General features: G+C 44.7%; 1 protein-coding gene across 1 annotated transcript in view; it reads right to left on the bottom strand.

Moving 5' to 3' along the window:
• The window catches only part of LOC126533295 (uncharacterized), an 88,637-nt gene that overhangs the window by 35,028 nt on the left and 29,482 nt on the right, over window positions 1–24,127 (bottom strand). The window contains exons 14-22 of the mRNA XM_072289552.1: window positions 18,597–18,650; window positions 12,951–13,013; window positions 10,804–10,839; window positions 9,262–9,309; window positions 8,338–8,400; window positions 6,506–6,568; window positions 5,020–5,055; window positions 3,449–3,496; window positions 2,522–2,584 (exon numbers count right to left, since the gene is read on the bottom strand). Of these exons, the coding sequence (XP_072145653.1) occupies window positions 2,522–2,584; window positions 3,449–3,496; window positions 5,020–5,055; window positions 6,506–6,568; window positions 8,338–8,400; window positions 9,262–9,309; window positions 10,804–10,839; window positions 12,951–13,013; window positions 18,597–18,650 (474 nt within the window). The remainder of the gene's footprint in view (window positions 1–2,521; window positions 2,585–3,448; window positions 3,497–5,019; window positions 5,056–6,505; window positions 6,569–8,337; window positions 8,401–9,261; window positions 9,310–10,803; window positions 10,840–12,950; window positions 13,014–18,596; window positions 18,651–24,127) is intronic.

The raw sequence follows: 24,127 nt of genomic DNA, 5'->3' as shown, positions 1-24,127 counted from the left end.
TTAAAAATTAACAATAATAAAACTCAGGCGGTCTTATTTCGAACACAGTACAAGCCTGTTCAGCTGGGTCCAATTAAGCTAAATGACACCTATATAGAGCTAGTACCACCAATACAAAATCCTGGGAGTCTACTTCGGGGAGCACATGACATGGAATGACAACGTAAACTATATATATGATTAGTAAGCTGTCTAGAACGATTAGTGCGATACGCCGCGTTTCTTTCGAGTGTTGTGCACCTGTCAGTAAGCTTATTTACAATGCTATTTTTTTACCAATAAATACGTATGACTTGCTTGTTTGGGTACAAGCACAAATTCAAATATCAACAAGCTTGCAGGGTTGCAAAAGCATGTGGTTGGATAAATATGTAAGGCTCCATATCCTTTCCCACTGGGGACTTTTTATAAAACATAGTATTACTAGGCCATTTCCATGTACACTTACATTTTGAAGGGATTTACATTTGTGTCACCAATACAAATTTGGTTTAGTTAACAACAGCAACGACGTAGCAACACTAGCTGGACTAGAAGCCCACATAAAAAGTATAATACATGCTTACCTGAAGAGTAGCAAATGAAAAAAAAATGCCGCACAAATTACGGCAAGCACATGCTAAAGTTCTTGCTACCCAGATTACTAAGTGCAATTAGCAGAGAATAGGTCTTTGACATCTCACAAATTCCATTCAAAGAACTGCAGAGAGTGTTGCTGGGAAAAACATTTTTACCATAAACTCATTCATGTTTGTGCGAAATTTTGCTTCCTTATTTCATTTCCTTATTTTTCCTCAGATTCCTTATTTCATTTGCTGTTTATCGGAAATGTTGCGTGTATGAGTTTCCGACTCATGGCATACGCAAGCATGTTTTGTCTCTACCTGAGCCATGTACAATGCAATGTATATTTTTTTTCTTTTATTTTTTTTACAACTGCCTTTATGTCGGCATGCGCTCGTCGTCGTATTCTTCCAGAGCTGGCTCTGATGCCGCTAATCATGCCTCATAACTATTACACTCAGCGCGAATTAAAAAAAAAAAACACTGACAAAAAATACACAACCACAGCGCATGTGTCTGTCTATAATTCATCCGTGTTTTGTAGGGCGCGCAGTGTGTAATAGTTATGAAGGTGTACCGACTCGCCTAGCTAGCTACCGTGCTCGTCATGCCGGCGTTCCCATACTGCCCCTCCTTCTGCGAAGGCGCTGAGGACACCGGTCTAGTGCCAGTCGGTGCGTTGATTTCGGTCTCGCGTCGTTTGCCTCTGTATATCGCGAAATGAAAGCACGCATCGAGCTGCTCGCAAACTTCGCATTAGGGAGCATGGTAATCTTCGGATACCTTATTTAGAGGCATTAGATGAGAGTGGGGCTGACAATCAGGAGGTAGCCTGACGATTACGACACGATGACCACTACATAAAGACGATGATTACATAACAAAAGAATGTATGGACAAAGTTAAGCCAATCTTGACCGTTTTAATGCTCTCAAATAAAAATAAACATGGAGGGGGGCGGGGAGATTGGCAGTCTGTAGATTCAAGCTGTTCAACACGTCTTCCATTTTGAGAGGACACGCGGACACCGAGCTGCGCGGCTTTTGTTCGATACGAGCACCCAGCTTCTTGGGCGCATTTACAATTCTTCATTATGTTTCACTTGCAGACTATAATTGTATTCGTACAGCGTGAACGAATTTACACATAAGCCGGCACTCTTGTTTTGGTTGAGTCGAGTTCTCGACCAAGAGGACCACCGCGAGAGATCAGTAAGTACAGGTGGTCAAGGCAGAAGTCGTGAACTGACTCGTCTCCTAAATATCACACATAAAATCAGAAGACAACCACTCTGAGGCGATGCACACTGATTCTCGTCTAGTACGCTATGCGCAAGGCTGGGTGTATTTAGATAGTGTCACATCTATGTGCTGACTCCGTGATGCCCAACACTTCTCGCTGCTTAGACAGGTGAATTGACAAGGTGTCGGCAACGGAGTGTCCATTTCGTAATTAGCTACGCAGCTACAAGTGCAATAGTTCGTGCTGTGTCGGCGATAAGAGTGTGCAAGGGGAAAATGAAAAGAAAGGATCTTTATTTCTGCTGTGAGAATAGCAGTAGCCGTCACCATAATAGGGGGACTGCATCTCTTTCTTGTGTTTTCATTTACAAGTATGGTGAATAGTGAAATAAAAACAACCTGTATATGATAAAATATGGAAAACCGAAATAAACCTTCGGAGTTCGCTATTAGCTAGATTCAGTTTGACAGGAAACCAATTGATACACAGTGCGCAAATGAACAGAATAAGCTAGCGCATCGATTCCACTTCTACGCTTTGAACCCGTTGAACGATACTTAATGGCATCCAGTTTGCTTGCTCCGATAACTGGAGCTCATATTTTACGTGTAGAGGCTGTGTACGCACATGGCTCATGGTCGGGCGAAAAAAGTGTAAGTGTAATTGATTTAGTGAAATAATATATTATAATATAAGCATGGAAGTTTGTATTCACCTGCACCACCAGCTCCTAAGCCACCGCCTGCACCAACACCTCCTATCTGACCACCTGAAGCTCCTAAAGCAGGGAAAGGAAAGAAAAAAAGAAAGCGTCTCGTGCTGCCAAAAACACTCTGTTGAAAAAGCCTACACGCATAATGGGAACAGGAAAGATACTACGGTAGTAGGTGTCGTTAAATAGAAAAGTCAAATTCGATGGCGCGTGAAATTCTGCGATATGGAGAACTATGCGGAAAAATGACGAAAAGAAATTATCGCTGATATGTTTTTTTTACGTTTCATACTTCGAGAGAAAACGACCTTTTAAGGCGGTATAGAATTCACACTGTCTCTGTATTACGAATTATTCGGTAAAGCTATTCTGTATCCGTTAGGGCCTATACCAACAGACAAACTGAGTAGCGCGTAAAGGAGAAACATGGACAGAAGGCACAACACGCTGCACTAACTTACAACTGATTAAATTCAGAAACGTTAAAATTTTGCAAAGGGTTTCAATGCACGTGGAAACCACGGCATAGCATTCTGGCAAATACGACGTCTTTTCATGACTATACGAGAAGACGAGTGCCCGGAGGGGAAGGGTGCCTACAGGGTTCATTTATTCTCCTTGTCAAGAAACTAGACGTGCGGCACGCAAAAAAAAAAAAAAAACTGAAAAAAGAAGCACATAAACAGCAACCTTTTTTCGCAGCGATTTCATGATCAATGTTTCAGTTCACATGGCCGTCACCAAGGCGGGACATTTGGCCCGTCCCACAAGCTCGCCAGATGCTTCAATAAAGTTATTTGACTGATTGACTGACACTTTAACGGCAGCTTTCACGTGCATTGCTAATACAAACGCAAAAATGTTTTGTGAATGAGCCTCCTAACAAACGAGTATTCTATGATTGCGTAAATAGGTAGAATATGCATTCACCTGCGCCGATGGTTACGCCGCCAGGTCCAGTTACTCCACCAGCAGGTCCTGAAACAGAGAAAGGAAGCCTTTGTGGTTGATAAATTGATTCGGTTGAAGGAGTACACACACACAGCAATAAAAGAAGCAAGACAATGCCAGAAAAGTGAAACAGACCGGTCCGCGAGCACTAAAGGTGCGAGAGAGGTTCATCTTGGCATGGCGATTGGCTATCGTAGCAGTTGCGATCATGCTCATTGCAATGGTCGCGCCACATGTAGTGCGAGCATTGAAACTGCCTGTGGCGTTCCTCGATGTACTCGACAAGTATGGCGGACAGACGTGAAGGTTTTGACGAAAGAGAAGCACAGAGACTGTTTAAAGAGAAATGTAATGCGGTTCATTGAAAGACCTTCCAAATCAGGAGCTCAAACGAGAAGGTAAATGAACCTACAGTCAAGTATGAAGAAGATGCACTTTTACAGAAATTTATTCAGTGCAACATGTGGAAATAGAAAAGAAAAGAAAGGACTAGCTAATTGCTATCAACCTCTACGTTTTGATCCCGTTTAATCTGACCGGTACAATCATATTGCACTCTGATATCAATAACATTTCTCGTTGGTTTGACACTTGGCTAATAAAATTGAATCATAACAAGTATAATTCGTTGAGAATAACGTGGTCGACTATCAATTCTAATTCCATTTATTATACTAATATTGATTCCCTTTTACGTTCTGTAAATTCGTACAAATAGCTGGGCGTTCACATCACTAATGATCTTTCTTGGAATTTCCAAATCGAACACATTATTGCCACGCCAATCTCAAGCTTGTATTCCTTCACCGCAACTTTCCCCAACCGGCAGAATTCAGGAAACTGCTTATATACAGGAACCTAGTGCTATGCAAAACAGAATATGTTTCGTATGTCTCGGATCTCCAAACTGCATCTCTGAAGACGTTCCTTGAATCGCTTCAGAATAATTATACACACGTCATTCTTCTAATGATCAGCGCCAATCCAGCGTTTCACAAACGAAAAAAGAAATAAATTTTAGATATTCATGACCTTTCTTCACGATGTGCATTTCACAAAATCTTTTTATTTAATGAAAACTTGAAAGAGCATTTTTTCTCCATCCCTCATTACTCATCATTGTGAGCTGGTCATCATCCCAAAGCGTGCAGAATGGCCAAACTAGAGGTTACTACGAATCCTTTGTCCCAATAAAGAGCAGCGTTGACTGGAATACCGTGCCTACCTCCCTCGTCACCCTCACAGCATCTGCACCGTTGAAGTCTGCAAGTGAGAAACTTTTCTAATGCAGTGTATCAGCCCTATGCTTTTCTATTTATTTTGACACTCTCACTTTTCTATAAAGCGTCTCACGGCCTTGGGAACGCCTGAATAAATAAATAAACCACACCTACGTATCATCCAGTTTCTTTGCTTGAATAGTTCCATTACGTATTTTACAAATAGGACCCATGTGTATGGTTAATGGAAATGAAATTTTTTTTTTCATCTAGGCGCTCTAGTATAATAGCTACATAGATCATAACCTGAGAATGGAAATTTAGACTCACCTGCAACACCGGCTCCTACGTTACCCCCTGCCGATCCTAAATGAAGAAAAGGAAGAAACTTTTCACACTGCCAAGAAATACTCCGTTGAAAAAAGTGTACACAAGCATTGGGGCAAGAAATATAATGCCGCTATATGAACCCGAAGAAGGGTAGCCGAAAGGCGTAAGTTAACATTGTGATGGGCTGTCATGACAGTTACAGTTGGCACCATTTTTGTGATCTTGCTAAATGTATTACGGGCAAGGCTGTTGGCTATAGCAGGGATACTGGCGGAGCGATAACTACCTAACAAATGTTGAAAAGAGGCGACTTGAATTGAAAAAAGGGCTGTACGTTTCATGATTGCAAAAACAAATATGGGAATTTGCAGGCGTTAGCTCGTGTCACCTGGCACACGACAGGACTAATTGTAGATGGCTGTGAGAGACGTTCGGGCCGCAGTGGATATAAATAGGCTCGTGATGTATCATGAGCCTATTTGCTTACATTCGGGAAGACTACACCCATCCTACTGTTTCACTGCAATAGGAAAAGGGGGCTGCATTACAATTATAGCGTTACGAGATCTTCCCGCAGTGCCTCGACATATCTCCCATAACATTCCGCCCACTATCTTTCAAGACCAACTCCTTGGGGCACGCTGGTGATTCCTCAGGCTGCCCAAGCTCACTGCTCACTGGAACATTAGCTTGCATCGACACTACACCGACGGTTTGAATAAAGTGCCGTTATAATTCTAACGCAACCGCGTCGTTCCCGTGACCCTTCACCCGAACGCTAGAAGCTACCGATGCGTTGACTACTTGAGGCTATAGGACATTTCTTCTGACTCGGTCATCGCTGAGGTGACCAGTGCCTTTTACTTCTCAGAACTTTATATCTCCCGGACACAAGGACACTCTCGGTGACGAATTTGGCCAGATACTTGCCAAGCATAGAAGGTGGCATGTACATGGCTGAATTTTTTGAAGTCGTCAGATCTCCGTGACCAACTGTAGTCTTTTGAGCATGTCGGGATGAGCACCGTTTCAGTGTTTTGTGTACGTGTCTTTTCCTTTCATCCATTTATTACCTTGCTTTTGCGTAGCGTAGGAGACAAAATCTACGCCTGGTGGTGCTTTCGGTCTCTCCTTCCGTTTTTGATAATCTCAATCTTTGGAATAAACTCATTTCGATGCTGTCGTATCCTCGAAAAATTATTTGACGTTTACATAAATAAAAGAAAGAATAAAATAAAATAAAATAAAATAAAATAAGATTAAAGAATCATACGTACACTACGTTCTGGGAGTTCTACAACACTGAGCTGAGTGAGATTGTGCATCACGAATACGTCTCAAAAAGTAAGCTAAATAACCGTATGTTGCTCTTGCATGCATGTTGCAGTAAAGAACACTTCAGGAACAGTTTGCCGTCAAGTCGTCGTTATAGCCATCAGTCATGGAGGTGGTGTGCGCTTTTGAAAGAGATGGAAACTGTACTCACCCCAAGTCCCACTCATTCCCGGTCGTATGATGTACATATTTCCCACTTGACCAGCTCCGAGCGCTGAAAAAAAATCAGAGTCGATTTGTTGTCTGGTGTTTACGCATAGAAAAAAACGTTCTTAGGTTGTGAGACGTGCCGGTACACTGAACAGGCAATGTACAATTTTGGAAAATGAAAAGACAGACTGTCTTATATTATTTTTCAAGCTCAGTGACTGCGCACAGCAATTTTGAGTCCACAACTCGATCTTGATATTCTATTCTTCGTAACTTGTCGTATTCTTCCACAGCTGGCTCTGATTCCGCTCATCATGCCTCATAACTATTACACACAGCGCGCACTAAAAAACACGGATGAAGAGTACACAAACGCAGCGCTCGTATCTGTCTATTCTTCGTCCGTGTTTTGTAGTGCGCGCTGTGTGTATTAGTTACGAAGATATACCGACTCGCCCTGCCAGCTACCGTGCTCATCATGCCAGCGTTCCCATACTGTCCCTCACTCTGCGAAGGCGCTGAGGACACCGGTCTAGTGCCAGTCGGTGCGGTGATTTCGGTCTCGCGTTGTTTGCCTCAGTATATCACGAAATGAAAACACGTATCGAGCTGCGCTCAAATTTCGCATTAGGGAGCATCGTGATCGTCGGATATTTTTTTTGAAGGCATTAGATGAGGGTGGGGCTGAAAGTCGGGAGGTAGCCTGACAATTACGACACAATAACCACTGCATAAAGCCGATGATTACGTAAAAAAAAATGTATGAACGAAGCTAAACCAATCTTGAGCTTTTAAATGCGCTCGAACTAAAAATAAACATGGAGGGGCGGGGGTGATCGGTGGTCAGTAGATTGAAGCTGTTCAGCACTTCTATTTTGAGAGGACACGAATACACCGAGCTGCGCGGCTGTTGTTCGATACGAGCACCCAGCTTCTTGGGCGCATTTACAATTCTTCATTATGTTTCACTTGCGGACTATAATTGTATTCGTACAGCGTGAACGAATTTACACATAAGCCGGCACTCTTGTTTAGGTTGAGTCGAGTTCTCGACCAAGAGGACCACCGCGAGAGATCAGTAAGCACAGGTGGTCAAGGCAGAAGTCGTGAACTGACTCGTCTCCCTAATATCACACGTAAAATCAGGAGACAACCACTCTGAGGAGACAACCAACCGCGCACTGATTCTCGTCTAGTACGCTATGCGCAAGGCTGGGTGTATTTAGATAGTGTCACATCTATGTGCTGACTCCGTGATGCCCAACAGTTCTCGCTGCTTAGAAAGGTGAATTGACAAGGTGTCGGCAACGGAGTGTCCATTTCGTAATTAGCTACGCAGCTACCAGCGCAATAGTTCGTGCAGTATCGGCGATAAAAGTGCGCAAGAGGAAAATGAAAAGAAAGGATATTTATTTCTGCTGTGAGAATAGCAGTAGCCGTCACCATAATAGGGGGACTGTATCTCTTTATTTTATTTTCATTTTCAAGTATGGTGAATATCCAAATTGAAAGAACCACTAGATGATAAAATAGCGAAAACCGAAATACGCCTACAGAGTTCTTTATTAACCATATTCAGTTTGACAGGAAACCAATCGAAGCACAGTATGCAAATCACCAGAATAAACTAGCGCATCGCTTCCAGCTTCTACGCTTTGAACCCGTTAAACGATACTTAATGGCATCCAGTTTGCTTGCTCCGATAACTGGAGCTCATAATTTACGTGTAGAGGCTGTGTACTTAATGGCTAATGTATGGGCGAAAAATTAATCACTGTAATCGTTTAAGTGAAACAATTTAGTTATAATCTAAGGATGGAAGTTGGTATTCACCTGTACCACCAGCTCCTAAGCCACCGCCTGCAGCACCACCTCCTAGCTGACCACCTGAAGCTCCTAGAGCAGGGAAAGGAAGAAAAAAAACGTCTGCTGCTGTCAAAAACACTTTGTTGAAATAGCATACACGCACAATGGAAACAGGAAGGATGCTATGGTAGTAGCTGTCGTTAAATAGCAAAGTCAAATTGTCAGGTGCGTTAAATAATGCGATATGGAGAACTACTGCGGAAAAATGCCGAAAAGAAATTGTCATTGGTATGTTTTTTTACGTTTCATACTTCGAGACAAAACGACCTGTTAATGGGATTTAAAATTCACGCTGTCTATGCATTACGAATTATTCGGTGAACTTATTCGGCATCCGTTAGGGCCTATACCAACAGGCTCACTGAGTAGCGCTTAAAGGAGAAACACTGACACAAGGCACAATACACTGTGCTAACTTCCAACTGATTAAATTTAGAAACGTTAAAATTTTGTAATGGGTTTCAATGCACGTGGAAACCACGGCATACCATTCTGGCAAATACGACGCCTTTTCCTTACTATACGAGAAGAGGAGTGCCCGGAGGGGAAGGGTGCCTACAAGGTTCATTTATTCTCCTTGTCAAGAAACTAGATGTGCGGCACGCAAAAAAGAAAAATACAAACAGAAAAAAGAAGCACATGAACAGCAACCTTTTTTCGCAGCGGTTTCATGATCAATGTTTCAGTGCACAGGACCGTCACCTAGGCGGGACCTTTTGCGCGTCCCACAAGCTCGCCAGATGTTTCAATAAATTTATTTGACTGATTGACTGACACTTTAATGGCAGCTTTCACGTGCATTGCTAATAGAAACGCAAAAATGTTTTGTGAATGAGCCTCCTAACAAACGAGTATTCTATAATTGCGCAAATAGGTAGAATATGCATTCACCTGCGCCGATGGTTACGCCGCCAGGTCCAGTTACTCCACCAACAGATCCTGAAAGAGAAAGGAAACCTTTGTGGTTGATAAATTGATTCGGTTGAAGAAGTACACACACACAGCAATAAAAGAAGCAAGACAATGCCACAAAAGTGAAACAGACCAGTCCGCGAGCACTAAAGGTGTGAGACAGGTTCATCTTGGCATGGCGATTGGCTGTCGTAGCAGTTGCGATCATGCTCATTGCAATGGTCGCGCCACATGTAGTGCGAGCATTGAAACTGCCTGTGACGTTCCTAGATGTACTCGACAAGTATGGCGGGCAGACGTGAAGGTTTTGACGAAAGAGAAGCAAAGAGTCTGCTTAAGGATAAATGTAATGCGGTTAATTGAAAGAGCTTCCGAATCAGGAGCTCAAACGAGAAGCTAAAGGAGCCTACGGTCAAGCAAGAGCAAACTACAGTTTTACAGAAATCTATTCAGTGAAGCGTATGGAAACAGAAAAAAGAAGAACGGACTAGCTTACCGCTACCAACCTCTGCGTTTTGATTCCATTCAATCAGACCGGTACACGGATATTGCAGTCTGATCTCAATAACATTACTCGTTGGTTTCACACTTGGCTAATGAAATTGAATAATAACAAATGTAAGTCAATGAAAATAACATGGTCGGCTATCAATTCCAATTCCATTTATCGTATTATTACCGACTCCATTTTACTTTCTGTTAATTCGTACAAATACCTAGGCGTTCACGTCACTAATGATCTGTCTTGGAATTCCCAAATCGAACGCATTATTGCGACGCCAATCTCAAGTTTGTATTCCTACACCCAACTTTCCACAAGCCGCAGCATCCACGAAACTGCTTACATCTCTGATGACGTTCCAGGAAGTCCATCTCCTATGACGTTTCGTGAATCGCTTCCGAGTAATTATACACACTTCATTCTTCTAATTATGCGCACCAATCAAGCGTCTCAGAAATGAAAAAAAAAAAAAGAAATGTTAGATATTCCTGATCTTTATTCACGATTCCCAGTCTATGCATTTCACAAAATTAATTACTTCAATGATGACTTGAAATAATATATTTTCTCCGTCCCTCATTACGTATCATCGTGTGCTGGCAATCATCCCAAAGTTGGCCTGCCGAATGGCCATACTAGACGTTATTACAAATCCTTTGTCCCAATAAAGTCCTGCGTTGACTGGAATATCTTGCCTACCTCCGTCGTCAACCTCACTGCCGCATTTGCAGCCTTTAAGTCTGCAATTGAACTTCTTGCAATAAAGTGTATCTACTCTATGCTTGTCTATTGATTTTGATACTCCCGCTTTCCCATAGAACGGCTCCCGGTCTTGAGAACACATGAATGAATAAATAAACCTCTCCTACATTCCATCCAGTTTCGTTTGCTTCAATAGTTCCATTACGTATTTTGCATATAGTGTTTACGTCTATTGTTAACGAAAGTCATTTTTTATATAACCGCTCTTGTATAATAGCTATATAGATCATAACCTCAGAATGGAAATTTTGGCTCACCTACACCACCGGCTCCTAAGGTACCCCCTGCAGTTCCTAAAGGCGGAAATGAAAAACAAAACAAAACATTTCATATAAAAAAATAAAACGCTCCGTCGAAAAATATACACAAGCATTTGGACAAGAAATACTGTGCCGCGACACTAACGAGAAGAAGGGGAACCGATAGGCGCAATTTTCTTGGTTATAACTGTGGGAAGCCACCAGATAAAGACAAAGACAGGAAAGGCATTGTACACATAGGTAAAATGCCTAAGAATGTGGGCATGAGAAGAGACGCCACTTATAGCACAATTTGTAGTCGAACGCACGCATAATGCGGACTGTGAGTTTGGCAACCACTCTAGTTCTCGTCCTATTTAATTTCCCTTTATCTTATCCTATCTACACTTCAATTAAAGTTACAATAATTTCTCTTGTGCATTTCTTGGCTTCATTACCTGTTGGCTTAATATGGTAAAGCGGGGGCATGTTTATTGACCGAGTAGTGAAATACGCTTCTGCGTAGGCGCCAAACGTGTATAGAAGGTTCGTGTTGACATTGTGATGGGCTGTCATGACAGTTGCAGTTGTGACCATTACTTTGGTCCTGCTAAACGTATTGCAGGCAAGGCTGTTGGCTACAGCAGGGATACCGGCAGAACGATATCTATCTAAAGATAATGTTGAAAATGAGAGATTTGTATTGAAGAAGGGCTGTGCGTTTCACGACTCGAAAGCAAAATTTGGAAATTCGCAGGCGTTAGCTGGTGTCACCTGGCACAACGTAACTAGTAACTTAGCGCAATAAAACCACAGACCCACGGAACGTGGACAAAGGCAACATTGCCTTTGTCCACCGCTGTTGAGTCCGCGGTTTTTATTGCGCTAGGTTACTAGTTCAGTTACAGAAAATTAACTGGCCCAACAATAAACTAATCTAGAACACCTGGCACAAGACCGAGATAATTGCAGATGGCTGGGAGAGACGTTCGTCCCGCAGTGGATATAAATAGGCTCACGATGTTGTATCATCAACCTATTTGCTTACATTCGCGATGCTTACATCCATCCTACTGTTTAACTAGAATAAGGAAAGTGGGGCGCTGCATTACAATTCTAGCGTAACGAGATCTCCCTGCATTTTCTAGATATATCTCCCATTACATTTCCATTTCACCCACTATCTTTCGAGAACAACTGCTGGGCCACGCTGTTGCTCGCTCACGCTGCCGAAGCTCACTGATCAGTGGAACATTGGCTTGCATCGAAACTAGACCGACGGTTTGAATAAAGTGCCGTTTTACTTCTAGGGCAACCGCGTCCTTCCTATGACTCTTCACCCGAATGCTAGAGGCTATCGATGCGTTCACTACATGAGCCTATAGGGCATTTCTTCTGAATTGGGCATCGCTGAGATGACCAGTGCCTTTTACTGCTCACAACCTCAGATCGCCCGGAAACAAGGACACTCTCGGTGACGAATTTGGCCAGATACATCCAAAGCATAGAAGTTGGCACGTAGATGGCTGAAGTTCCTGAAGTCGTGAGATCTCCGTGACCGTCTGTAGCCTTTTGTGCACATCGGGATGAGCGCCCTTTGAGCGTTTTGTGTAACTGTCTTTTCCTTTCATGACTTTATCATCTTGCTCTTGCGTAGCGTAGGTGACAAAATGTGCGCCTGGTGGAGCTCTCTGCCTCTATTTCCGTTTTTGCTTCTCTGAATTTTTGGAATAAACTCATTTCAATGCTGTCGTATGCTCTGAAAATTATTCGACGTTTACGTAAATAAAAAAAAAGACTCAGATAACATAAAAGAAACATACGTCCACTACGATCTGGGAGCCCTACAACACTGAGTCGAATGAATGAATGAATAGAATTTATTCATAGGAACGACAGAGAGGTCGACCTGAGCTAGTGCGTTCTAGTCTGCTACTCTGTACTGGGGAAGAGGGAAGGGGAGTGAAAGTATTGGGATGGATGATAATGAAACTATTTGTGCATCATATATACGTCTCAGAAAGTAAGCTAATTAACCGTATGTTGCTGTTGCATGCATTTTGCAGTAAAGAACACTTCAGGGGCAGTTTGTAGTCGAGTCGTCGTTGCAGCCATCAGTTATAGAGGCAGTGTTTTCTTTTGGAAGAAACTGAAAGTGTACTCACCCGAAGCCGCATTCATTCCCTGTCGTATGATGTACCAATGACCCACTTGACCAGGTCCGAGCCCTGGAAAAGAATCATAGAGTCGAATGGTTGTCTAGTGCTTACGCACAAAAAAAAAAAAAAGAAAGAAAGAAGGTTCTTAGGCTGTAAGACGTTCCGGTATAATAAATAGGGAAAGTACAATTTTTATAAGTCAAGAGACAGACTCTATTACATATTTTATTACACCTCAGTAACAGCGCATAGCAGTTTTGAGTACACAACTGCTGGATACGTCCACTTGAGAAATTACGCGATAGCGGTTTTCGTCATCACTGAACGCGGTATTGTCGTCGCGCAGTTGTGTTGTCACAGACTTTATAAAACCGCCACCATTATAACACCATCGTTGTCAATGGCATCGTCATCGTCGCGCCACGGTTATCAGCACATCGCCGTAGTCATACTGCTTGCAGCTGTCGGACCATCGTTGTGGCTAAGGACCCACCACTCACTCGCCATCACCCTTTTCGCTAAGTAGCGCCAACCTTTGATGTGCGCCACTGTTCGCTGATTCGTCGCTCGCGCCAATTCCCCTTCCCCGGTTTCCGCTTTCGGGGTTCTCAGTTCCTGAATTTTTGCGTGTTGTACGCAAGGAGGGTATAAGAGAGATAAGGCGGTGAATCGTTTTACCCATAAAATCGCGGTTAATTACTGCTATATGTACACGTATAGGTCACACGATTTATAGCACAAAAAAATATCACCGTCCATGAACTCCGTACAGATAGTTAACCAGCAAAGCTGCAACGTGCGGCACCGGTGTTTATCCCGACGGTTAATTAAATGGCGGCTTGGTAGGCGGCCGTATCCTCGGTACGCAGTATGTGCTTGGACTCGCCTACACGAGCCTGTTCTTGTGCCGGCGCTGCAGCATCGGCACGGCGCAGACGAGCTCGTTCCCGTTTCTGCTCGCGGCGTTGCTCATCGAAAGCTGCCTGTCCCTCAGGAGTACGTATGACGCGTGGCCTACCCATTTTGTAGCCGGAGAGAAACTCCTGCACGTGCTCTCAGCCGCGGCGGAGCGCAATGACGTCACTATTGGTGCCGCCAATCACGCGCCTCCTTTTTTTTTTCTTGCACATGTGCATGAGTTTGCACCGGATGAGTTTTCGGCGTACAGAGCCCGCCGGGGTTGCTCAGTGACTATGGTGTTGGGCTGCTGAGCACGAGGTCGCGCAATCAAATCCCGACCGCGGCCGCCGCATATCGATGGAGGCGTAATGTGAAAAAGCCCTTGTACTTAGATTTAGGTGCACGTTAAAGAACCCCAGGTTGTCAGAATTTCCGGAGTCCCCCACTACGGCGTGCCTCATAATCAGAAAGTTGTTTTGGCACGTAAAACCCCATAATTTAATTTTTACATTTTTTAAAAATTCGGCGTACAGGTGACAGACGAACGGACGGACGAATCGGCCAGCCATATACTGCTTCGCTGTAAAAAGCCTTCTTGGTTGCACACTGGCCCATCTACGCAGCAGTGACGCCACTTCCGCTTGAAACAAGAAGCTGGGATACGTAAGTTCCGCTTCACGCTTGAAGCTAAGGGGGTGAGCGAGGAACGAGTACGGAGGAGAAGTGTAGGTTGGCGGTACTTTACCTGGTCGGCGAAACATGTGTGAAGGGCTTCAGTAGTGCCATTAGACCCCTTTATTGCGCTCCGTGTCTTTCTTGTGTTTCATGTCCTAATCAAAGGCTGACAATCAAACGCGCGAGATGTGCCCGTTTATTAAAACTGACAAGTGCTCTACGCAAAAAGCAGTGATAGTGTTTTATCCGCGTGAAGCCGTGAGCGTATTGTGCATGCGCCACTTTTCTACAGCGAATCTGTATACAGGCTGTTTGACGTAACTTGTGCCAGTGATTACAATAAATTCGTTCGCCGTAGCTGAATGAAACCAACAGCGTATAGAAGCGCCATGTGGCGCTTCTTAGAACATTTATTATATTCCCCTTAATTCGTTAATTAAGCAAGGTGAATTGTGCAAAATTTCTAATATTCCCTTTAGGACCAAGTGCGTTTCGTTGCGCCCTAGAGGGGGTTCAGAAACGGCTGATTCATTTTTCTTGTGGCAACGTACTATCGGCCGAAAAAGTAAACGGACCACGGCTTAGGTGGCCGGAGCGGCTGCGGGGCCACACCGGGGCGCTACTATCTCGCTCGGCGCGCTGACGGCGAGAGTGCCCTGGGTGACGCCAGACTTCGCCGTCACTCTCGCGCGGTGCCTTGTCACGCTTGATAAATTTCTAGTGCGCCGTTCGGTTGCTCTACTGCTGGCAGTCGCGACGAAGGAAACCGTGCATCGCCGGTAGTCCAGCACATGGCGCTGTCGCACAGGGGCGGACGGCAGCCGACAACAAACCGCGGCACTGAGAAGGAACGGAGACCGGTTGTGATTGTTGTTTTGTTTATATTCACCGTATCTTTTATACTAGTGCATGTCGCCGGCGTCCGCCGCTGCTCGATTTTAGGCAACGTCGCGCAAATAGCCGCAACGGCGGCTACGGTGACGCGCGCTCTTTTACGCCGGCGCGATAGTCGCAAGCGGCAAGGTTTACTGCGGGCACGGCTTATATGTCGAGATCATTTTTCCGTCATTGTCTCCAGTAGTACGTTTAATATTAACATCGGCGACGCCTCTGAAAACTGCTTTAATTAGATACTACAATGCGTAGGCCGTAATGAAACTTTACAAAAGCACGGCCAGGAAGAGATAATTGGGAAGACGAATAGGAATAACTATAGTCAGTCATTAAAGTTTATTCATGGAAACATTCCGTGGCTTGAAGGGGTCCTCAGGGCGACGAAAAGTTGCCGTCGACCACGATGACTTGGCTTACTCGCCTTGGTATCGAGAGCGCCGCCGCTATAGCTTCGGACGTCCACGCGGCGCTCCCAACTCTCTAAGCTAACGCGCCGGCGTAAAAGAGCGCGCGTCACCGTAGCCGCCGTTGCGGCTACTTGCGCGACGTTGCCTAAAATCGACCAGCGGTGGACGCCGGCGACATGCACTAGTATAAAAGATACGGTGAATATAAACAAAACAACAATCAGAACCGGTCTCCGTTCCTTCTCAGTGCCGCGGTTTCTTGTCCGCTGCCGTCCGCCCCTGTGCGACAGCGCCATGTGCTGGACTACCGGCGATGCACGGTTTCCTTCGTCGCGACTGCCAGCAGTAGAGCAACCGAACGGCGCACTAGAAATTTATCAAGCGTGACAAGGCACCGCGCGAGAGTGACGGCGAAGCCTGGCGTCACCCGGGGCACTCTCGCCGTCAGCGCGCGGAGCTAGCTTACGCGGAGCGAGACAGCAGCGCCCCGGTGTGGCCCCGCAGCCGCTCCGGCCAGCTAAGCCGTGGTCCGTTTACTTTTTTGGCCGATAGTACATGCTGCTTGGTGGTTTTTTTCGGCGTTTAAACAACGCCAGGGAAAGGCAAAATAATACCACGTGACTGCGCTCATGCGGTGTAGTATTGCAACAGCAAAACAGAAATGGGAGAAAGACAAACATAACAAAATATAATACGTGCTTACCTGAAGAGCAGCGAATTAAAAAAAACAATGCCGCACAAATTAGAATAAGCACATGCTACAGTTCTTGCTACCCACATTACCAAATACAATTAGCGGAGAATCGCTCTTTGATATCTCACAAATTCCATTCAAAGAACTAAGGAGTGTGTTACTGGGAATAACATCTTTGCCATAAACTCATTCATGTTTCTGCGAAGTCTTGCTGAGTCTTTATTTCATTTGCTGTTTATCGGAAATGCTGTGTGTACGAGTTTCCGACACACGGCATCCGCAAGCATGTTTTGTCTCTACCTGCGCCATGTACAATGCGTTGTATATTCTTTTGCATTTATTTTTTTTAGAACTGCCGTTACACCGACGTGCGTTCGTCGTCGTATTCTTCCAGAGCTGGCTCCGATTTCGCTCATCCTGGCAGCGTTCCCATACTGCCCCTCACTCTGCGAAGGCGCTGACGACGCTGGTCTAGTGCCAGTCGGTGCGGTGATTTCGGTCTCGAGTTGTTTGCCTCTGTATATCGCGAAATGAAAACACGCATCGAGCTGCGCTCAAACTTCGCGTTAGGGAGCATCGTAATCGTCGGACACTTTCTTTAAGAGGGGTAAGCTGAGAGTGGGGCTGAAAATCGGGAGGTAGCCTGACGATAACGACACGATAATCACTGCATAAATACGACGATTACGTAACAAAGGAATGTATGGACAAAGCTAAGGCAATCTTGAGCTTTTACATGCTCTCAAACTAAATATAAACATGGAGGGGGGGATCGGTAGCCTGTAGATTGAAGCTGTTCAGCACTCATTCCATTTTGAGAGGACACGAAGACACCAAGCTGCGCGCCTATTGTTCGATACGAGCGCCTAGCTTCTTGGGCGCCTTTAATATTCTTCGTTATGTTTCCCTTGCGGACTATAATTGTATTCGTACAGCGTGACCGAATTTACACATAAGCCGGCACTCTTGTTTTGGTTGAGTCGAGTTCTCGACCAAGAGCGCCACCGCGAAGATCAGTAAGTTCAAATGGTCATGGCAGAAGTGAACTTACTCGTCTCCTAAACATCACACATAAAATCAGAAGACAACCACTCTCAGGCGATGCACACTGATTCTCGTCTAGTACGGTAGGCGCAAGGCTGGGCGTATTTAGATAATGTCACAGCTATGTGGTGACTCCATGATGCCCAACAGTTCTCGCTGCTCAGACAGGCGAATTGACAAGGTGTCGGCAAGGGAGTGTCCATTTCGTTATTCGCTTGGCACCTACAAGTGCAATAGTTCGTGCAGCTGGAGCGATAAGAGTGCACGAGAGGAGAGCAGGTAAAGGCGGAGGTTTTGAAGAGAGAGTAGAAAATAGAATGTATGGAGATGAAGGGTGGGGACGTTTACTGAAATAGCATCCGGATGTAAAGAGAGACTACAGTGTTAAGTTATTCCATTGGACAAGCATTAGGTTAGCAATGGAAAAAAATCTGGCCATACAAGAGCTCCTTTTTTAAATGGAGTTCTAGTTCACATTTCGACACTACCATTAGAACACCAAGTCTAAGGTGTTCATGATTCTATTTGGGGTTACCTTATTAAATACTTTGTAGACAATGGACAGTACGCTGATCGGTTTATAATTTTTCAAGTCTTTGGCGTACCCTTTTTTATGGATTAATATTATGTTGGCGTTCTTCCAAGATTCCGGTATGCTCGAGGTCATTAGGCATTACGTATATAGGGTGGCCAGTATTTCTAGAAAAATCTGCCCACCATCCTTCAACAAATCTGTTGTAACCTGATCCTCCCCAGCTGCCTTCTCGCTTTGCATAGCTCCCAAGGCTTTCTTTACTTCTTCCGGCTTTACTTGTAGGACGTAAAATTCCTCTTCACTATTCGCTCTTCTATTATCTTCGTGGATGCCACTGGTACTGCATAAATCTCTATAGGGCTCCTCAGCCGCTTTAACTATCTTACTACCTCTCTTGTACTATCTGGAACTGCTATTCATAGTCACCGCTAACACAAGTGCAGGAATGTTATCCCAGCAACACCCGTACCAGTATTGCCCAAGGAGGTACAATGTGCGCTCACCTGCACCACCTCCAATTGATCCGCTGCCAGCTCCAAGGCCACCACCAACAGATGCTGAAGCAGAGAAAGCAAACGGTTGATAGAATGATTCGGTCGATAAAATTATGCACACGCAATGAGGAGGGAAAGGAGATAATGATAGCACAAGTCTTTAGATAGCCAAGTGAAACACACCAGTCGGTTTGCGCTAAATATGCGCGTCAGGCTAGTGTGGGCGTAGTCAGTAGCTACAATAGGAGTGGCGGTGGTGCTCGTTGCTGTGGTCATGCCACATTTAGTGCGAGCATTGCAACAGGCTGTGACGTCACCTTAAGTCCACGCACCACCACTTGGTCCACCGCCTCTTCCGTCGTATGCGCCACCTAACGCATACGGAACAAATAAATATATATATATAGAGGCGCGTAGTTTTCTCACACGCTAAATTCGCAAAACCTGTGCAGATCAAGAGTGCTGCGGAAATCAATGTTATGAGAAGCATATCCAGCGCTGAGGTACAATGCTTGGTTCATTCATTTCCATGGACAAGCAGATGGATGCGTAGTGTGAAAAAGAAATCAAGCCGTGCAACAGGCTGATTTTATCAGTGTTACCATACAGGATTAAATTTCTGCCTCTCATGTAACACCGGCCTTGATGTGCATCGCTCATACAGAATGCCAAATTGCTATCCGAGTAACTGTCCCATCATAGCGAAATTTATAAAAAGAAAGTGCCTGCACCGCCAGCTCCGAGGCCACCGCCAGCAGATGCTGAACGCGGAGAAAGGAAAGATTCAGCGTTGAATAAATATTTATATCGGAGAAGTAAGTCCTCTCAGTGGGACGAAAAGAGGTACACTGCTAGCGTAAGTACTAAGGCAGCAAAGTGAGATAGACAGGTGCTCGAGCTTAAAGTGCGCGACGTGTTCGTTTTAACACGACCACTCGTCTTCGTCGCACTCATGGTCATGCTCGTTAACATGGTCATACCAGATGGAACTCGAATATGGCAGTTGGCTGTGCAGTTTCCATGAAAAATGAAAGAAAAGCTTAGACGCGCTGTAACTCTCCAGTCTATTATTTCCATTTTATTTATGTGAGCCTACGGTGTGGTGTTCGTACAGGAACCGACGTGTTTGTATGGGATTACTGGAAACGGGGTTTGTGGAGCATATTCGTTAACTCGCTCCGGCGGAACCGTCGAGCCAGAGCGAAAGCTAGCACAAGGAGCTGAAAGAATAAAAAGGCATTTAGAAATTGTATTACGTCCATCTTTCCTATCCTGTATATTTTAGAGCGGTTTTCTTTTTTTGCTGGTTGCGCTTCTAATACTGACCGAAATTTCCGCTGCTACTTTCGCCATTCAATTTACAACATTTTAAACATTGTATTTCTTCTTGTTGTCGTTAATGCAACTCGTGAAGTTTTGTAATCATCTGAAGCCCCCGTGCTGTAATTTTTTAATCTTGTCTTGTAAACCCAGCTGCATGGCTTGTGACTTGACCGTAGCATATAATAAATCAATAATAAGTAAATAACACTATGGATGACATTGACGGCTACTGGGAAAACTACTTTTTGAGGCGTGAAAGAATCCTGCACCAGCTGTTGACATTGGAAAGCGACAGGCTTTTCAAGTAAATAGGATCCTATAGCGTTCTATGTAGTCGAATTTCTTAATGGGGACTTTGCTCACCTGCACCACCTGGCAGAGATGCACCGCCAACTCCAAGGTGAGCGCCTGCGGACCAAGAAAAAAAAGAAAGATAGGATGACGACTCGATGATGATTGTGTCTGAAACATATTACCCCAATGCACGCAGCGAAATCTCCTCAAAATCGAAACAAAAGCTCGAGCGCCCTGCTTCTTGGAACAACTGCTTCGTCCCTCCAGGAGGCGGATGAAACAGGCGTGGTGATTTCGAGCGGGAGGCGTAGCGCTGGCAGTTCACGAAGTTTCACTACCAGCGTGAGAAATTCGGCAACTCCTCGAAAATGCACAGCGGGCAAACCTGCTTCTCGAAATGTGTCGCTCAGCAAGAAGAAGCAAAAAATTGGGAGTGGCTTAGCTCGGCTATGCTAGGATATACGTACCGAAAGCCAAGGCATAGCATGGTTAGCCTTGGTTAATCTTGATTGCAAGTCCAGGTTAGTCTGGTTGTCTAGCTACGTTGCGGTGTTTAGCCAATCGCTGTTCGTCTGTTTCCTGGGCGATTAGTTTCCTGTTCACCTCGTTCCGATGTCGATTCCAGGCCTCCTCCTGCTTATCAGAATTGTCGCCGTCCATACTGCCGTCTCAACTGTGGTTGCGGCGCACGCGAGCTTTCCTTTTCGATCCTCCGACATGTTATCAGGCATGCGACGCAGCTGGCGAAGTGAGCGGAGGCGAGCGCAACGACGAGGAACGCGGTGTGACGTCATACCAAACGGCGGCAGCGAAAAGGCGCGGCGCTGCGCAGCGGCGGAACACCTGTGGCTCGGTGCTACTAGTCGCGCATACGCAGTAGTGAATAGGAAGCGAGAGAGAGAGAAATATCCGCGGCGAGGCGCACGTTGTGACGTCATGTGCTTCCTCGGAGCACCGCAACGGCGAAATCGCGAGTTCGCGGCCAGTAAAGATTTCACTTTAAAAATGAAACGTGGGGGGGGGGGGGGGGGGTCATTATTTAAATAGAACGTGGGCTTCAAGGTCATATTCAAAGACAAATCTTCCGCATCACCGTCTGGCGAACACGGAACCAGGGAATAAATGCACTCGCTCATACTCGAACGAATCTGATGCCCTAACAGCTCCGTCATTCATGAGGCATCCGTTAGGGGCGCCGCGGTAACGCTCGAAGGCATTTCTGTTGTGGTTTTCACATTGAGGTGCGTCGTAATTCTTTACTACGCAGGAATTAGCAGCATCAATCCTTTCCAAAGCTTCGAGGTGGACAGGAAGTCTGCTTTTGATCTGGCATTATAGGATGTATCGCCTCACCCTTTTGGTCGGAAAGTGAGTCCAATCATGTTTGCTTGTCTAATAACAACTTCGACTGATTTAAAGATCTGTGCCATGAAAGGTGGAATAAAATGTCCCGAGAAGCTTGCGTAATTACATCCCCCTCTGTAAGGTTGACGAACTTCTAGCCCATTTCCTTACACCATCGTGCACCAGTAGCGTATGCTTTCGTTAAAAACGTAAGAGGAGTAGTTACCTTGACCACCCGTCAGCACCATCCCTGGTTGTATTACTCCCCCATAGCCACCACCGCCTGAAAGTAATTAGTGCGAAGAATTGAGAAACATGGAACCTAAAGGTGCGCTACGTTCGCTAAAACTTTCGTTTGAAGGCTGATGGCCATAATTTAGTTGCCTATCTCGCTCCATGCACACTTAGTAAAACAGAAAAAAAAACAGACATTCTCGAAAAAGACTAGCAATAGAGTGAATACGTGATGGGAGACAACAACCAACTTTTCCACAGAGCCTGTGAAGGAGGCGAAGTGAAAGGAACCGCTCTATGAGAGATTAATTTGCGCCAGAACTCTGTGCGGCTGCGTCCTTCCTTTCCAGATGGATATAAACATGGCGAGCACCACTGTTAGGCATAATATTGATTCAGAGAAAGCGATGAATGCCAATGACGACATCTTAAACAATTCCGATTGAATAAACTGTGTTTTTCGTTAACTTGACAAAAACGGCTAGTTTACTCCAAGATAACGGTGTTTATTTGCATCAACAGTAAAACGTTAAAGTATTGCAATTCCGTTCACGCGAATGGTGCTCGTTTTCGTAAAGACGTAGGATAACACGCGAACTTACCTGAAGTGACTGTGACGCCACCTAATCCGGTGCTTCCTGCTAAGCCGCCACCTGTAGCACCTATAAGAGGAAAAAATAATTAAACCGTAATTGTTAGCCTTACCTTCAAAAAACAAAAGAAAACATTTAGTTTGATAACTTGTAAACGCTGTGTAGATCAAACGAAGTGAAAGTTAATGCAGAATAATTTTCGTATTGCAGAATAATTTTAATGCAGAATAATTTCGGCGTGAGCGACAATAACTGAGAAGATGGTGGAGTTGCGTTTCTCTTAGCAACACGTTTTTGAAGTGCGTGTTCTTCCACAGCGATACGAAAGAGGTGGACAAGATAGAACACTGAGCGAAGAAACGCCTTTGCTTTTACTTATAAAAATAGCCCTTGTATAGTCCGTGCATCAGCTTTCCTTTGCACTACGAGATTAACCTCTTAAATTTTCATGAATGGTCCCCTCAGTTAAACTACTAGTGATCGCTTTCATATAAAATTTAAAGAGGTACGCTTACTCGAACCACGCAACGTAGCTTCTCCTAATCCGCCACTGTCGGCGTAATCATTGCCGCGAAGTTTCAGTTTCACTCATAATGCGAATCAGCAACGCCATAGCCGACGTACTATTGTTGGCAGTAATTGTTGCACTGCTTCGTTTCACATCGATTCGCACATATAAATTCAAATAAAGTAACTTTATCCTAAATCACAATAAAAAAATGCGAATTTTGAGGGCCATGCACGAAAACTACAAAACTGCTTCACAAGGCTCATTGTTTCTTTAGCGTGGCACAGGTTTAAAGAAAAGATACGTCACCAATCTGCTTTAAAGGATAATTTTTTTCTTTTCATTTTCGATTTCTTTGCAATCCATATCGCCTTCATTTGTGGAAGTGTCCTTCCCCGGTGGTAGATTACTTACGAGTGACTGCTTCTTATTTTTTTTCTTTCCTATCGTAGTTTTCACTTCATGCCACTAATCTTGTGTAAAGAATTTCACCGTGATGCTGGCTTTTAGATTAGCTGTATAGGGTGGCGTAAGCCAATCATAGCAGCCGGCGGCACGACAGCGCTCTCCAGGAGCAGTATACTTCTCTGTTGTAGCTTCGGTGGGATGGCCGATAGGTACAACATGTTCCTGCCACTCTGTGGGGCCGGAGTTCGTATGAATGCGGGGCATTGTGATATTTTATTATCAGCTCATCTATAAGCGCTTCATAAGTGTGCTTTTTGCATTACCGCTGTAATCGGTGCTGATTGAAAGCGTCGTGGCATCATTCAAGCATCAATACCGACCAATTTCCAGGAGGTGGAGGAGGTTCTGAGCCATTCAAGCCACCCTGGCCTAATGCGACTGTCAGTAGTCACCACCGCCAGCAGTAGCACCAGGAAAAAGAGAAGCGTGGAACTTAGACCCGCATGCGATGCTCTCAATATATTTGATTCAAAGGTATGTAGTCATCACGTAAATAAAGTATTCTACGCAAATTGAGCATACATTCTTGCATAGGGACTTACTTAGCCTACGCCCACTCCCTGTTAGGGAAGCAGTCAAAGCAACTAGTCAGTGAGAGATAAGATAGCTGATACTTCCTTATATCCGCGTCAGTCTTTATGACGCGGATATGAGTGGAGTGTGTGGTGGTTTGAAATCAGAAGCAATTTGCGGCAGTGACTTACAGCAGGTGGAGAACAAAAATATTGAGGGAAGAAAAGTGTAGGCCTTTACTCCTACAATGATGTTTTAGTTCA

The sequence above is a fragment of the Dermacentor andersoni genome, chromosome 7 (assembly GCF_023375885.2).
Source record: "Dermacentor andersoni chromosome 7, qqDerAnde1_hic_scaffold, whole genome shotgun sequence".
Taxonomy (NCBI): domain Eukaryota; kingdom Metazoa; phylum Arthropoda; class Arachnida; order Ixodida; family Ixodidae; genus Dermacentor; species Dermacentor andersoni.
This window is presented reverse-complemented; position numbering and strand designations above follow the sequence as displayed.